Source organism: Pseudoliparis swirei, chromosome 6, assembly GCF_029220125.1.
Source record: "Pseudoliparis swirei isolate HS2019 ecotype Mariana Trench chromosome 6, NWPU_hadal_v1, whole genome shotgun sequence".
NCBI lineage: Eukaryota > Metazoa > Chordata > Actinopteri > Perciformes > Liparidae > Pseudoliparis > Pseudoliparis swirei.
Window position 1 is genome coordinate 18,893,980 of NC_079393.1, and position 16,361 is coordinate 18,910,340.

General features: G+C 42.9%; 1 protein-coding gene across 2 annotated transcripts; it reads left to right on the forward strand.

The window, feature by feature from the left end:
* The first annotated feature begins 794 nt into the window (after positions 1–794).
* Positions 795–11,349, forward strand: nap1l4a (nucleosome assembly protein 1-like 4a). 2 transcript variants are annotated; one of them, XM_056417176.1, is made up of 15 exons: positions 795–866; positions 2,619–2,656; positions 2,918–2,993; positions 3,669–3,813; positions 4,200–4,286; positions 5,243–5,377; positions 5,462–5,533; positions 5,628–5,767; positions 5,929–6,074; positions 7,705–7,724; positions 7,841–7,960; positions 8,118–8,153; positions 8,293–8,349; positions 9,433–9,468; positions 9,836–11,349. In XM_056417176.1, the coding sequence occupies exons 2-14, from the start codon at positions 2,641–2,643 to the stop codon at positions 9,436–9,438; spliced, it is 1,056 nt and encodes a 351-aa protein (XP_056273151.1). In that variant the 5' UTR covers positions 795–866; positions 2,619–2,640; the 3' UTR covers positions 9,439–9,468; positions 9,836–11,349. The 2 variants fall into 2 exon arrangements, with proteins under 2 accessions (XP_056273151.1, XP_056273150.1); XM_056417175.1 differs by lacking the exon at positions 9,433–9,468.
* Positions 11,350–16,361: the final 5,012 nt, after the last annotated feature.

A 16,361-nucleotide genomic window follows, 5' to 3' on the forward strand; every position in this document is an offset into this window, starting at 1 on the left:
CAGGGATGTCTATGTGTACAGATTGTAAAGCACTCCGAGACAAATTAGTAATTTGTGAAATTGGGCTATACAAATAAACTGAACTGAACTGAACTGATTCTGATTCTGATTCATAGAGAGTTTAAAATAAAGGCAGATGGTAAAGCATATGGAGCATATCAACTACAGTATGGCTCAGAAGTGTCGACTCCATCGTCTCACCTTCCTCCTGGCATGCATAACAACTTACATTGTTTGCTTTTTGTCTGCACTTTCATTTCACATGCACATATTCACACTGACAAGCATTACATAAATATATGGTTTGCCTAGAAACACCTTATTTGTACTTGTGTAGTTCACATATTTAATGAAAGCCCTTACATGTGGGATTTCTTTGTGACCTCTCTATAAAGGGAACTTTGGCAGTCAGAGCAAAATGAACAGAATAACATCCATAAAACATGTTCATGTTGAAGACGGAGACATAAGGACATTGTGAAAGAGTCATAGTATTGAGATATATTCAAGAATATAGTTATTTGATATGGCTGCTGCAAAGGCTTTGAGATTTGACTGACACTGATTGTTAATCCTTAATTTGTCTGTTTATTTGAGTGAGCATAATTCAATTCAGTTCAATTTTACTTCTCTGTAGACATACGACATCCTCTGTCCCGGGACCTCACAGCTCACAGAAGATTGAGTAATACTGTTACGTACATACAGGATTTCGCAACGAAGCCCTTGAATGCAGCACCGTGCCCCCTTTCAGCAGCGTCCAATGAGAAGCCAGGATGCTGGAGCGCGTGTGTGTTCTTCGTGCGCGTGGGCTGAAGCTAAAACGCGCGAGCGAGGCGACCAGCTAATATTCCGCTCAGTCAGAGGTAAGATTGATAAAACAGCTCGTAAACACAGACGTTTCATCAATACGAACATTTACGACCATGTTAAGAGCGTCATCGGCAACTTGTCGTGTTATCTCACTGTTGTGAGAGGCCGCCGAGGAACTGCCTAAAAGACACTTTCATCAACTCGCGAGCTAACGTTAGCGGTATTAGCTTGTCAAAGCAGCTAGCAGGTGGCTAGTAGCCGTAACCAACTGGCAGTTTTCTCTATATAACGAGAAGCCATAGCACCGTTGCATACGCAATTAATTAGCACGCAGTATCCTACTTGTTAAGTGCGCATGGCGTATGTAACGTTATTGGAAGCGTACAGTGGAAACCGTCGCACTTGTTGTGTTAGCTGAAGCATTGTTCACAGCACGTTGGCTAGTAAGCTAGCTTCTTGCTAACTAGCGCGCTAGGTTTGCTGCTGTCAGATCTAGTTCTCACCGCCCATACTCGGCATATGTTAGTACGTGGTGGTTAGTGTTCCGATGTCACCGTGTAGACTCACTCGACGGTGCTTCGCCGTCGGTCATATGTAACTGTCAGAGTCGGCGAGGGGCATGTTGCTCCTCGTCAAAGGCGAGATGCTAACTGGCTGCCCTCGCTTCGCCCAGCTGCCGTTAGCGTGTCATTGCGTCATCGGCCAGCGCGCGACGACACTCGACACCGAGCTGCTGCTGATCACTTCGTTCAGCTGGCTGTGACGTCACGAAACACGCCTCGCATGTGGAAAGATGCGCAATTGACCTCCTTCACTCTGTTGTCTGTGGTTACTTCTCACTGTCTGTGGTTACTTTGTCACTGTCTGTGGTTACGTCGTCACTGTCTGTGGTTACGTCATCACTGTCTGTGGTTACTTTGTCACTGTCTGTGGTTACGTCGTCACTGTCTGTGGTTACGTCATCACTGTCTGTGGTTACTTTGTTACTGTCTGTGGTTACTTTGTCACTCTGTGGTTACTTCTCACTGTCTGTGGTTACTTCTCTCTTTCTGTGGTTACTTCTCACTGTATGTGGTTACTTCTCACTGTCTGTGGTTACTTCTCACTGTCTGTGGTTACTTCTCTCTTTCTGTGGTTACTTCGTCACTGTCTGTGGTTACTTCTCACTGTCTGTGGTTACTTCTCACTGTGTGGTTACTTCTCACTGTCTGTGGTTACTGCTCACTGTCTGTGGTTACTTCGTCACTGTCTGTGGTTACTTCTCACTGTCTGTGGTTACTTCTCACTGTCTGTGGTTACTTGTCACTGTCTGTGGTTACTTCTCACTGTCTGTGGTTACTTGTCACTGTCTGTGGTTACTTCGTCACTGTCTGTGGTTACTTTGTCACTGTCTGTGGTTACTTCTCACTGTCTGTGGTTACTTCGTCACTGTCTGTGGTTACTTCTCACTGTCTGTGGTTACTTCTCACTGTCTGTGGTTACTTGTCACTGTCTGTGGTTACTTCTCACTGTCTGTGGTTACTTCGTCACTGTCTGTGGTTACTTCGTCACTGTCTGTGGTTACTTTGTCACTGTCTGTGGTTACTTCTCACTGTCTGTGGTTACTTTGTTACTGTCTGTGGTTACTTCTCACTGTCTGTGGTTACTTTGTCACTGTCTGTGGTTACTTCTCACTGTCTGTGGTTACTTCTCACTGTCTGTGGTTACTTCGTCACTGTCTGTGGTTACTTCGTCACTGTCTGTGGTTACTTTCACACTATCTGTGACTCATGATGTATTTAATCAAATTTCTCTGTCTTTATTAGAGGAAGGAGCTGCCACTTGGTAATGGACGCCAATAAAGGTAAAGACAAATGTTGTTTCAGTGTATTATCTTCTTATACTAAATTAGATCTCCAGTGCAGGTTAGTTTAATCAACATCTGAAAGTCTAGACAACAACATAACGTAACAAATTCCACTAAGTATTTACAGTGCCAATGTATTGGATTGAGTAATATTTTAAACTGTATGGTGAGTCACAATCAACCAGCATTATGCATGCGTTGTCAATAGAAAAGCAACGTATGTCATGGTGATTAACCTGCAACCATGTTCTTTGATAGTTTTGGCAGGTAAAGGGGATCAAGGGATGCAAAATCCAGGTGGGCAGATTGAAAGACCTGCCGGCATCTTGGAAAGGTCAGTTGTTTTCTCAAGGAACCCAACACGTATGTTTTTTCAAACTTATCTAAATGGTTGTTATTAACATAACACATTAATGTTTGTATGTTCCTTTGAAATTATTTACTCCCTGTGCAGATACATCGGCTATTTGAGGAAGCAAAGGTTTTGGTCACAATTTCCAGTTGCATATTGATATAATTGGCACACATTAATCAAAAAGTGGCAGTTAACTTAACTTCCTGACTTAAACATGGTGTTTTATTACCCTAGGTGTCATTGTGGTGAACTTTGCTTGTGATCTGATGGTAAATGTTATCGTTTAGTATTGTGAACTAATCAGATACTAAATACTTTATTAAATAATCGAAAATCAAATCGGTGCTAAACCACATACACAATTATCCAATCATATATATATACACACATGTATATATCACCAAACAAAACGTTTATTTTCTCTGATCAACAAGAAAAGTTGTTGAATGAGATTCTAGAAATGTAATATGCAGTGTCACACCAAAACACAAACAAACTTCTTTTAATCTCCTAAAACATCTTGAGATCATATTGTGGTTCCCAACCCCCGAGGGGGAGGACTCGCCAGTTTACCGGAAAAGATTGTGTAAGAATTGTTTACGGATAACCGTTTTACGAAATGATTTTAATCCCCAGCATTTTCTCTTCTCATAGCATGCTTCCCAAAGTCGTGAAGAGGCGAGTGCATGCCTTGAAAAGGCTACAGGTGCAGTGTGCCAACATAGAGGCTAAATTCTACGAGGAGGTCCATGAGCTAGAGAGAAAGTATGCTGCCCTCTATCAACCACTCTTTGACAAGGTATGCTAAATAACTTTAAAGATTTAAATAAATAAAAAATGTTCCCTGCACGACTGGTTGGTTAAATTTCTTTCTGGTCGGATCTGAGGCCAGTGAGGATGCGTCCTTGGTGCTATATTGAAAAGTGCTACAACGAGTAGTCGTCTGTACTTTGTCAGTCACGGCTATTTCCAGAGCTAGTGACAAGAACTCAGCAAGTCTTAGTTGACATAAGACTGTCAGCTGTAGTGCGACTGCACCTGTCTGTGTGTGTGTTTATATATACACATGCAGCTGCTTGATGAATTATTCAGCCTTATCGAATGAATGTCTGTGCAAATATACATGCTAATATTCCCAAATGCCTCTCTAAAATAATTCACTTTGTCATAATTTATGTGTCACAGAGAAGAGATTTTGTCACAGGACCCGTGGAACCCACAGAGGAAGAGTGCGAGTGGCACAGTGACAGGGAGGAAGAGGAGGAGCTAGCTGTAAGTACAAATTAATATTTTATTTTGTGTCTTAAAAGCCTGATCATTTTGCCAAATCCTATTAATTTTTTTAAGATCACACATGTTGCTTGACATTGTAACAATAATACCGAAAGTCTGCATAGATTGTCTCAAAGGAAACAACAGGAATGTGGGAAATGTGTTTTTGATGAGCATCACGAGGGCATTCTGATGGCTGAATTGTAAAACATCTTCATCCCAATGAGACTTCTGTCCGGGTTCCTGCTAGTCCAGAGAACGTCTTAAACGGTATTGAATTAATTAATCTAAAAAAAGTCCAATTGGAGAAGAATATTATAAAAGAATGCGCAAACATAAGTTACCTTTTACGAAAAGGTTTTTCTCACATTGCAGGTAAATATTACAACATAATTGGTCAATTGTTTTAAGATCTTTTCCGAATGTCTTTCATTAGAGTCGCACAGATCAGAACAACACTCATATTTTGTTAGCGACCTGCATGCGTGGAGCAAACGCAAGCTAGCGACAACAAATAGAAGTTCAAATTTTATGAAATGTGGCTAATTAACCACGGTTTCACAGCATGGCTGCAACTGGTACCAATCAATGTATAAGAGGCACATTGAATTTTGTGCAGTGCGTGTTTCCAACTCGGCAAGATGAGAATTACTCCAGGGGAATCCCACATGGGGAACCTGGGCGTTCTTGGTCTTTGGTTGTTGTTGGGTGTCCCCAGTGTAAAAAGCTTAACACTCATTCTAAGAAATACAAAACTGCCAAATCAAACCACACACTAAATAATTGCTGTGTTTTTATCCTTGCAATTCGGGCTGTAGATTCTTAAATGTAATCCCGTTTGGCTTTTAAAGGTTCAATCTTCACGCTTGAGGACCCCTGTCTCAGGAACTTAACTAACTTGCCGATTAGATTTTGGTGAATTGAATTTTTACAAGTGCTCCACCCACTTCCTGTAGGAGGAGGTAAAGGAAAAGGCTGCTATTGAGGATGCAAAGAAAGAGGAAGCCACGCCAAAGGAAGATCCTAAAGGCATCCCTGAGTTCTGGCTCACCATATTCAAGAGTGTGGACATGCTCAGTGACATGCTCCAGGTACATTTATATAACTAATACACATGTCAACTTATTTCTGAACCGTTTCATGTGTCTCTGATCTGACTGTTTATCTACCACCAGGAACACGACGAGCCCATCCTAAAGCACCTGAAAGATATTCAAGTCAAGTTCTCTGAGCCAGGACAACCAATGGTCAGTTTCATCACGTTATAATAATGAATTGATAGTGTTCCAAGTTGATAAACTATAATTCAGATTGTTTATTTATCTTGGTCTTCCCCCTCAGAGTTTCACATTAGAGTTCCACTTTGAGTCCAATGGTTACTTCAACAATGCAGTCCTCACTAAAGTCTACAGGATGAAGTCAGAACCTGATGAGTCGGACCCTTTTTCATTCGAGGGTCCGGAGATCATCGACTGCGAAGGGTGAGAGACAGAGCACACAAACATGACTCAACCGTGGCTTTTACACATATGATGTCGAGTTCGGAAAAAGTAGAGATTGTGTGCTTCGTAAAACATTTCTGTGCACTCTCTTGGGTCTTGGCTTTCTGCTGCCTCTCACTGTTCTGTACATCTCTCCTCAGCTGTCAGATAGACTGGCACAAGGGGAAGGATGTGACAGTGAAAACTATTAAGAAGAAGCAGAAGCATAAAGGCCGTGGCACTGTCCGCACAGTCACCAAGCAGGTCCCCAATGACTCGTTCTTCAACTTCTTTAACCCGGTCAAAGGTGAGACACACAGAAAGAGATGCACACACAATGTAGTGATTTAGTTTGGGCTCTAAATGTTGTATTCAAAGTAATTGGTCACACTCTCAGAGCAGTACTTCTCTAAATCAAGCTCTGTTTGTATAGGTTGTACACAAACTCCTTGAGAAAACTCGGAATCACTGACACTCTCGCATACAATTGCTTGACAGTCAACGTGGCTGTGGTCATCTGCAGACGGTGTCCTGAGATGTTGGCATGCATGTCATGTGGTTATACCAGCGGTCACTGAATTCAACAGCAGGTGGCGGCAGACTCCAACCCTGTGTCAGATTGTGTCTGCTGTGTAGGCGCAGCAGACACATGAAGTTGCACTCACTGGAACATTGAACTTTTACATCAACTTCGGTTTTACAATTATTTTCAAGCTTGGAGAGTAAAGTAGCTTTTGTGGCGGTAAAGAATTAATGACTGAAACTTTGAGGCAACATTTCACGAATAAAACAACACTCTAATTAACTAAAAACATTTGACAGATAACTGATGTGTGATTAAGAAAATCGGTGAGCCTTGAGTTTGTATTTAGCGCATGAATTAACATCTCAGAGTTTCAAAAGTAAAACGAATAAAAGAAGACAACATTTCATAGACGGTACTTTAACAGCCGTGTTACATTTTAGAATGATCCTGCCTGATTTTAGTTTATGAAAGTTATAAAAATCAAACTTTGGATTCCTTTGCTATCATTACCGGTGTGATTACCCTCATCAAAGGGGAGGAGGTCAGGCGAGAGGCGTTTCAGTTTGACTTCAGATTTCAAATATCTTGAAGTGAGTCATTCTCTCTCTCAAAGGATCGGTAATGTAATTACGGTAACCTCTGTCCTGTGTTGCCGACCAACCGGTCAGACACACTTTTTCTGACTGAGAAGTTAACTTGTCCACTCATTGGCTCTGTAAATGTTTGACTTTCTGGTTCTTTAAGGCCTCAGTATATGACTGGTGGATATAAACGGCTCTTCAGATGTGTTCAGGCGTGCTGTTCTGTGGTAGGGATGTTAATTAGTGAAGTAGCTGTCACTCGCTGATCATGTGGACACGCACAAAGACGGCATTAGTCGTTACTGCTGTGACGTGTGAACAAGAGTTGCTTGTTTTTCATTTTATTGGATTCAAATGTAGTCTTTTTGTGTGTTTTAGATTAATGTTGATATTTTTTAAGTAGTGGACCCTAATGTTAGGGTACATATTGAAACACCGATGCTTATACTCTAGAGCATACACGATGGTGTAAGAGTAACAAAGCCATTTACTCTATTACAGTGTTGTTGCAAGAAGAGGAAGGATGATATCACCTTTAGTCAGTTTATTGCCATGGTGGGGGAGAACAGACACTTTCTGTGGATGATGTCATCGATAATAATAATGGTTGTTGCCTTAGATGGCCTTTCAGATGTCTAATCCCTTAGCTGCCCTGGTGATGGATGTTATAAAAGTGTACCATCCTCCTGTGATTAGTCATTTTAAATTAATATGCCTTTTCAAATCCATTCCCTTTTTAAAATGTTCATCATACCTTTTAATCTATAGTCATAGTAGCACAGTGTGTCGAGGTGCTTATTGCTTATCTGAGATGTGCTTTCCCTTTCCAGCTTCACCAGATGGAGTAATGGTGAGTAAATGTAGCTTGTTCTTCATAAAATCACACCATTTTGTGTATTCTTTTACCATAAATTCATCGCATTTGTAGCTGTGTTAAACAAGTCTTCATGTGTACATGTTTTATAGGACGAAGACTCCGAGTTCACCCTAACCACAGACTTTGAGATTGGACATTTCTTCCGTGAGAGAATAGTTCCGAGAGCAGTGCTGTACTTCACTGGAGAGGCCGTGGAGGATGACGAGAGTGTGAGTGTGTTTCCGTGCGGTTACTCTTGGACACAGAAAAGGCCAAAGCATGGGATGTTTGCAAACTGGGAAAAAAAATCTTTTGATGACATGTAGCTAAATTGGTCATTTCTGTTTGACCATGTGTGTGTGTTCACTGTTGTTGTTTTTCCTGCAGTTTGAAGAGGAAGAGCAGGAGGAGGGAGATGAAGAGGTTAGTAATGACCAGACAGCTGGGATGCACACTGTTTACACATTACACGGGTCTGTAACTTTGCCAGCATATATAATAATACATACTACTACTTATAATAATGAAAACATCTTATGATAATCTTGTCTTTGTTTCTCAGGATCAAGATGAGGAGGGTGATGACGATGACGATGATGAGGGAGACTGCGACCCCAAGGTCAGTTTGAGTCCTTTAACTTTTTTCATTTTTATGTTTTTAAATGCAAGTGTTTTCGTAACTCTTCATATTTTTGTGGTGCTGATCCTGTAGCTCTCATTGCCACACGTCTTCTCTGAACACAACGCATAACTGCTGCGTTCACAGAAGACCAATGTCTCCGTTATGAATCACAGGATATGACGCAATGTACTTCGTCTCTGGAGTGAACATTTGAAAAGTAGCGGAAGAAAATCCAAACGATACAGAGGCAAACTTACAAATACAGTTTTTTTAATTAAAGTTACCGTGAAGCAATAACGGACAGAAATACTGTCCATCAGATTTCTCCCCGTCTTCTCAGTTAGCTTTAAAATATTTTTTTCAGGGGCGTGGCTTTGATTCCTCAAAAAAGGTATTTCTGTCCGCTACATATTTAAATGAACCTGTGATTAAGTGTGTCGTCTAAGAATGAACACGAGACGGAGATGTCGGATTCATTCAATGCTAACCAGCTGAAATGAGGTCGGAGACAAATGTCGTCCACACGGCAGTTTTAAAGTGGGCTGAGACCCTAATGCTCAACTGTACACACAAGTAACGTTACGTTATTAATCAGAGACGCTCACCGGTGTGACATATAGCCAGGGTGAAGAGGAAAACTGACATTTAACAAGTATTGTACAAGAAGATGAGGAAATAGTTTTGTTTTTGGCAAAAACTCACCAAAAAAAACTTTTTATCAGACTAATACTCTTGATTCAAACTAATTGACAAACGCATTGATAGGCTATTGGCTAGAAATGATCATGTAACGACAGTCTGAAAGACGTGTATTTAGTGGTTTATTTGGACCGAGACCCCCATTCCTAAACTCTTCCCGTCTGGTGCTCGGTGCGTAACGTGCCCTGCAAGCAGCGACCAGCAGCGCTGCGTTGCCTCTCAAGACGTTTACACCTCCTGTCAGCTCACCAGTTCCTTTAGCTTCAGGGATGCAGTGTGCTCATCCACCAAGTGCAGCAATGTTTCACAGTCATCTCTGACTGACCATTAAACTTGTGCATATTGTTGTCTCTCCCTTCCCTGGACTCTCCTCCATTACAGGCATAATCAATCATTCTCACCCAATGCCATTTCTAGGTAAGGGCGAAATAAGGATGGCGTCCCACATTCTGCACTGTCGAGTCCATTTGCTCTGGTCTATGATTCTGGCTGCCTCTTTCACTACATTCTGGATTCTTCCTGTAGTCCCAAGTTTTGAGGAACCTCGACTCTCATTTTGGGTTCCTATTCTCTTTGCTCTGTACATCTTTTACTTTTTCCTCCTGTAGTACCGTCTCAGGTTTCTAACATTGTCCCTGTTGCTGCAGCAAAAAAGGTGCTTTCATTCATTCTCTGGCATCTGCTTTCTTGTTAGCCTCTTCTAGTTGCTACTTGATGCCCGATGGCCTCATTAGCTCTCCGCCATCTTGTTTTCTAATCTGTTCTTTCTGTCTGCTCCCAACAGAAAGAACAGCCCCAGCCTGCCGAATGCAAACAGCAGTAACCGTGGTGATCAGAGGAGGTGGTGACCTGAAGTCTGTCAAATCCGTTCTTAGCCAATCAGCAAGGCCTCCTGCAGGCTTCCCCCTTTTACGAACTCATCTGAACGCAATAGAACGCAAACCAAACTGTGTGTTACTATGTGCATGACTTATTTTTCCTTGTCTTGCGCCCATCTAACCCCCTATTTGATTAAACTACCGTAGAGTCACGTAGGGCCAGCTTTGGTACGGGGGAGTAGGTTACGACTGCCGAGAACCTCTAACTTCATCGTAGAAAAAAATAGGAAAGAAAAGAATCCCAACTTAAGTTTTCATGGAAATAAATTGGTTACTCAGGGTTTTATAATGCCAAGAGAAGTTTGAGTTTCCCAGGAAACTGTTGAACAAGTCTGACTTCATCGTTCACTGGGGTCGTGTTTTTCTTTTGTTATTCAATGTATCATTTTGAATTTAATTTACCTTTTTTTTTATGTTCATGGTCAAATGTTATTGGACTATTTATTCTTCGGGTCCAGCATTTATTGGCTAATTTTCATTGGCTCAAATCTTATTTGGGTATTGCTGGTCAACTAAACTTGAATACTGCCACGTCAATTTATTTCAAACATTAAAGAATTGTGTTTTGCATTAAAACACCTCCTTTACGCCCAGGCTTATTGGGCTTCAGAAGCATTTAAACTGAGCACACTGATGAAGATATGTGGAAAGCATGTGGTCAGACCTCAACTGTCACAGCGCTACCCGGGTTGGCCATCACCCCTGAATGCCCTTTTGGTTTTGTGTGGTCAGGATAATATGAACATTTTAAGAAAACAAGACATCTGGAAATGATCCCAGCCCAACATTGCATTCATTCTGGTGAATCTCACTAAATCATGACACCGTCAAGCAAATGCAGTCGTTGACCTGCAACCGTTCTTGGTTGTGACTCCGCTCTACGTGTCGAGTGCTTAACACCGTAGTGGCAGTCTGATGGGCGCAGGGAGTTTGAATCTAATGTAAATTGCGTTGCCAAGAAGCCAAACTAAAAGACAAAACACGCCGTCATTATTTTCTTTTTGCCAAGTGTAATCTAATTCAGCATTTACAGTTGTTAAAGAATATATAAATATTTCTGTTCATGTCTAATGAGTCAGTAGAATGTCTGTCTGTGGAAAACAAATGGAGGCGGTTTGCCAATGTATTTTCTACACTGCACTTGGACTTTGGCAGTTCGATTGGGACCCCGCTGCCTGGTCAGCGACGGCAGTTTCAGCAAAAATTACACCCACCCCCTCTTTTAAAAAAAAGAACGATTGTAGCTCTTGTCGGACAGATGTTTCAGAGCCACGGTTCACATCTTTAGATCTACCACACTGGACCTTGTGCTAGCAATGGCCTTCACTGGTTCTTATTCACAATTTGTTACTTGCGCTATATTTCTTTTCAATTTGTACAGAGTTAGTTAAAATATTCTATTAAAGTTGTGCGACATGGATGTGTGTCCTGTGTTTGTGTGTGTGTACCATGTGTTGCTTTAGCAGTAGAGTGGTTGTTGGAAACCATTAGTCTAATATTTACACTGGTTTGGTTCTCCCAGTGAATCTGTGACAGTGGTGCAGCACCAGGATCCTGAAACTGAAGCATCTTAACACAACTAAACCGTCAATTGTGTTATTTATTTCCGACTAATGTCAACATGTGACCGGCAAAACGAGGCCCAATGGTCATACTGGTCTGTTCTTACTGGCCAGCCCACCGCCCTCCTGCTGAGACGTTGTGCTCCGGTGAGTTTCCGGGTGAACGCCGCAGCAGAGACGCTCATCTTCACGATTGGGCATCTGGAGATGATTTGGAAATTATTAGGAGCTTGGAACAAAGCGTGCAGTCACAGCCTCGACTTTTCCTCTAACGCCGCGGTGACGTCGCAGCATCGTGGTATCCAGGCGGGAGGAATTTGCTCGCTGTCTGCCCGACATCAGGCCGGCCAACCAGAATGTCTGGAATTCTGTCTTGCAGATAGAGGAAGCATGTACGCTCCTCTGAGAGACCCTTGTCGTGCATTCTGGGAGATAATGGCCGAGTGCTCTGAAGGTTCTGGAGGAGGATGGGCGACTGTCCTAGCAACCCAAAGTGTTCTGCCATGTGCTGAAAGACCCCCGGGCTTTCTTATCCCGTCACCTCGGCCAGCAACTTGCATCGGTGCGTGTTTGCGTTTCAATCTTCATGGGAACAGGTGACGACGCGCCGCAGTGTGAGGACACAGGTTAATGAAGGGGTCACGGTCAACACCAAGGCACCGGTGTTTTGGCTGGTTTTGATGTTTGATATAACTGAAATCTCCTCTGTACTTTTGGGGTTTTTTGCTTCACTGACTTGGGAACAAGACGCTATTCATGCTGAGGCTGCTGTGGGGGGGCAGAGGACGGCCTCGCTGTAACAAGGAGGCCGATTGTGTCTGGAACAGCCGGGGAAATGGAGCTGTACAGTAAACTGCTCAGATCGCAATGCAAATGGAGACCGAAAGGTGTCACAGGATTGAGATGTTAGTAGAATACAAATGTAATGTCGGAGAAATACAGCAAGTTAGCAGTGATATACTTCTCAAACGATAAGCTGTATATTCATCTTGATATAGTCAAGCCATATGATGTTTCCTACCTCTGTTGCCTTCAAAAAGACGTGCGTCTTATTTCATTTGACAACATTTACATGTTTCAAACCGTCAAGTCGCGACCGACTGAAACGTAATCGAGAGTGCAGTGTCGGTGAACAGTGCTGCAACGTGATTTTGTTGGGGGGAAAAGCGTCACTCCCGTGAGCCTGCGCCTCTCGTGCTCTCTTTGACGTCCTCTGAACACCGCCACTCGGATGTGTGATGCACAGAGAAGAAGTTTCACCCGGGCGGACAGAAGAAAGCCGTTTGGTGGACTCAAAGAGAGATGATCTCTGAGCTCGGCTCATGACGGTGGACACAGAGGGACGTATTCAGGCCTCCGAGCATCCCTAAATGATGCTTTCTGCCCTCGTCCCGTCCTCATCCAGCAGAAGTGTTTGGCTGCAGTCTTCTGTCTGACCGGCCTCAGCTGCAGCTGCTCCCGCTGTCCGGCTCTTGGCTCCAAGGTGCTTCTGGCAGAGCCCGTACGCGTACGTGGACCAGCTCGTCTGTGTGGGGTCCTTTGTGTCGTCCTGCCCCCGGTCGGAAGTGGGGCCGAGCCAGATTGAGTTCCAGAGAAAGAGGGGGATAGAGAGGCGCTTTATGCTGCTGACGCCGGGTCGGTGGTCACAACTGAATGAGTTGAACTGTGGAGCCCGTTGCATCGTAGAGCTGATAACGTTTCAGATGGCATTGACACGAGAACTCGCAGCGTGGCACACATGTCGATCATTCTTTCATTTTATCAGATGGTATAAATCTGAAGATATTTTCTCAAAAACCTCCTGTTTAAAAACAAAATGTGTGGCTCAATGGACAACATGGGCCCGCCACTCTGGTCCAGGTTGGAGTGTCTCAACAGGTCATGGATCCATGTGTTCATGGTGCCCAGAAGATCAATCGCAATGAGTTGGTGATCCACACACTGCAGGGGCCTCATGGGAAACTTCACTGAAGACTGTCCTTGGGGTAGGCGGTGCGCTATCGCCTCCTGGAGTGAGACCAAACAAGGATGTGACTCACACTTCAGGGTTTCAGTAAATGTTCTCTGTGGTTTCAGGATGAAACTTTTTCAAATCCCTCCAATTTAAATGTTGTTTGTGGGTGTCGGGTGACACAAATATGGTGGGATTTAGACTTGTTTGCCAAAGCAAAATCTAATTATTGGTATTTATTAATTTTTTGACTCATTTTGGGCTGAAACATGTTTGACTGGGATGTTTTTGGACAAGTGTATGGAAATATGAAAAAGAATGGGTAAAGTTGGACTGGATCTTAACCTGACTTGACCTCCTCTGTTTCTCTCAAGCATTTTGAAGCGGTGGGAGAAACAAAATCATCTTATTGAAAAATAAGCCAACATATGAGAGTTATCAGAAAGCTCTCCACAATCTTTCATTAAAGTGACTTCAACCAGGACTACTTTGTTCTTTTGTATTCATATGTGTGTGCTTTAAAATAAAGAGCTATCAACAATGGGCAATATAACCCTGCTAATCTTGTTTATTCTCCACTTCATTATCACCTGTTACCTTCTGCCTGGTATGTGTGGGAAAGCAAGCTTCACACCCAATGGCAGCACACCTCATTCTGGATTTATGAATGGGACAGTGAGTGAACCGGGAACCAGGTGTGGCAAGTTTCAGCTGAATCACACGCCTCGATTTCTGAGCACAGGTAAGGTCAGAGCTGAACTGCTTAGAGGCAAGAGAATCAGAGGCAAATATGCATGCTGTGCCATATTTCTCTGTCATTATCGAGATGTATATTCTTTGCACCCCCATAAAAATGCATCACATATTTCAGGTTGTGTCTTAAAATCCCTGAGGGTAAATTAAAGGTAATCATTGATTCAATCTATTGATTTGGTTTGGATTGATTCCGCCTTGTTGGACCACGGCTGCATACATGAGCCAACATTAAGGGATTACTAATGACTAACTCATCATCTCTTCACTGTTTTGGCACAAACCTGTGGAGCAGGACCGGAGCCCAAAAGTCCGGGCCGTGGCCCGGCTCCCACCACAGCTTAGTTTGTTTCAATGGAAGGACTCGAGGTTTATCATATAAGCCGCGGGGAAGCTGAGCAGACAGCACAGTGAACGTTACATTCCTGGCAGGGAGAAGGATTGCATACCTGCATACCTGCATACCTGCATACCTGCATACCTGCCATTCTTCACCGAGTCAAACTGGCAAGTATGAGATGCCGGACTCCTGGTTCTCATGACTCTCACGGGAGTGTCTTGGTGGGGCTCGGTGTGTGACATGAGCCCCACCAAGACACTCCGGTGCATGGGGGTCATGTTTGTTCAGAAAGTGTATCGACTGCATGTTTACACACCTTTGGGATGTGTTAATAATTAAGGGACACAATAATTGGAGTGTTTAATATGAAATGACATTCACAAAATTGTCTCTTCTGAACAGTAATCTGGAAACGCATACCAAACTATTAAGGCCAGTGAAGGAATGTAACTGAATACATTTCCCATGTGTACGGTAGTTAGGGAATTACATTACATTTCATTTAGCAGACACTTATCTAAAGCGACGAAGTACAAACTCAGAACAACAAGAATCAAGAAAGTAGCATTTCTTCAAGAAAGCCAAACTACAAAAATGCCGTCAGGAAGCACTAATCTGTTTTTACTCAAGATATACTCCTAAAAGGTAAAGACAGTACGACGTGGACTGGAACCGCTTTAGGTGTATATGTTTTTTACTTTGCAGGTTAATATTTATATTAATCTCAATCAAACTATACAACTAATTGAGTTAATTCTCTCTCAACCAGCTGCAATATTAAAATGCTATATTATGTCAATGCAACAATAATAATACTCTGACAGCAGACATTCTGCTTTTGATACTAATCTTTACAATGCAGGACGTCTACTTGTAGTTGAGTATTTATACATTCTTGTGTTGCTACTTTGATTTAAGTTCAACGCTATTTAATAGTTCTTCCATCCCTACATTAGCAATGGCTGAATCAGGTGAATGTCGATTTGAGCCCTTTGGCTACCATCACACAACTGTCAAGTTCCCCATCACATCAACTGTTTTCATTGTTCTCCAGCAGTTCCTCTTCGAGAATTGTGTTTGACCGAGCGTTGCCTTCATCAGCCATTTGTTCTTTTTCCCACGCTGCTGAATGCCAGCACAGAGACACACACACACACACACACACACAGGGCTTATCAGAACAATGCCTCAAATAGCTCCGGAGTCTCATCACAAGGGCATGTCACCAAAGAGCAAAAGAGGATGTGTGTGTGTATGTGTGTGTGTGTGTGTGTGTGTGTGTGTGTGTGTGTGTGTGTGTGTGTGTGTGTGTGTGTGTGTGTGTGTGTGTGTGTGTGTGTGTGTGTGTGTGTGTGTGTGTGTGTGTGTGTGTGTGTGTGTGTGTGAGAGAGGCCGAAGTCATAAACGTGTCACGGCTTGCAGCTGTTACCTGCGAGCTCTGCTGTACTTGTCAGCGGCTCATCCATACTGCTCCCCATTGTTAAGCTGACTATGTATAGTCCACTGTCTGAGGGAGGCTTCAGGATGCACACACACATAAAGTGCGTGCACACACAAAATACAACTTTCATTTAATTGTGTATAAATAATTGTGATGCAAAAGTCAGTTTAGGATAATGTCCATTTCCAAAATACTTTCTGAGGTCTTATTTATCCTGTATAAAACTCTCAGCAGTATAATCCACTACCCCACTCGTCAAACATGGCCGCCACTCTGCTCTCATTCAGCGGGTGCAGCTGGTAGCGCCTTCGCCGGTTCACCTTCGCGAGCCATCGAGAGGCAATCAAAACGCTTCCAATGTGGGATCTTGCACCTGTAACGTTAC

Bases quoted from the DNA above. Each gene is read 5' to 3' on its own strand.
- nap1l4a (XM_056417175.1), top strand. The intron at 3,814-4,199 runs GTATGCTAAATA...TATGTGTCACAG, and splicing joins ATCAACCACTCTTTGACAAG to AGAAGAGATTTTGTCACAGG. The intron at 4,287-5,242 runs GTAAGTACAAAT...CACTTCCTGTAG, and splicing joins AGGAAGAGGAGGAGCTAGCT to GAGGAGGTAAAGGAAAAGGC.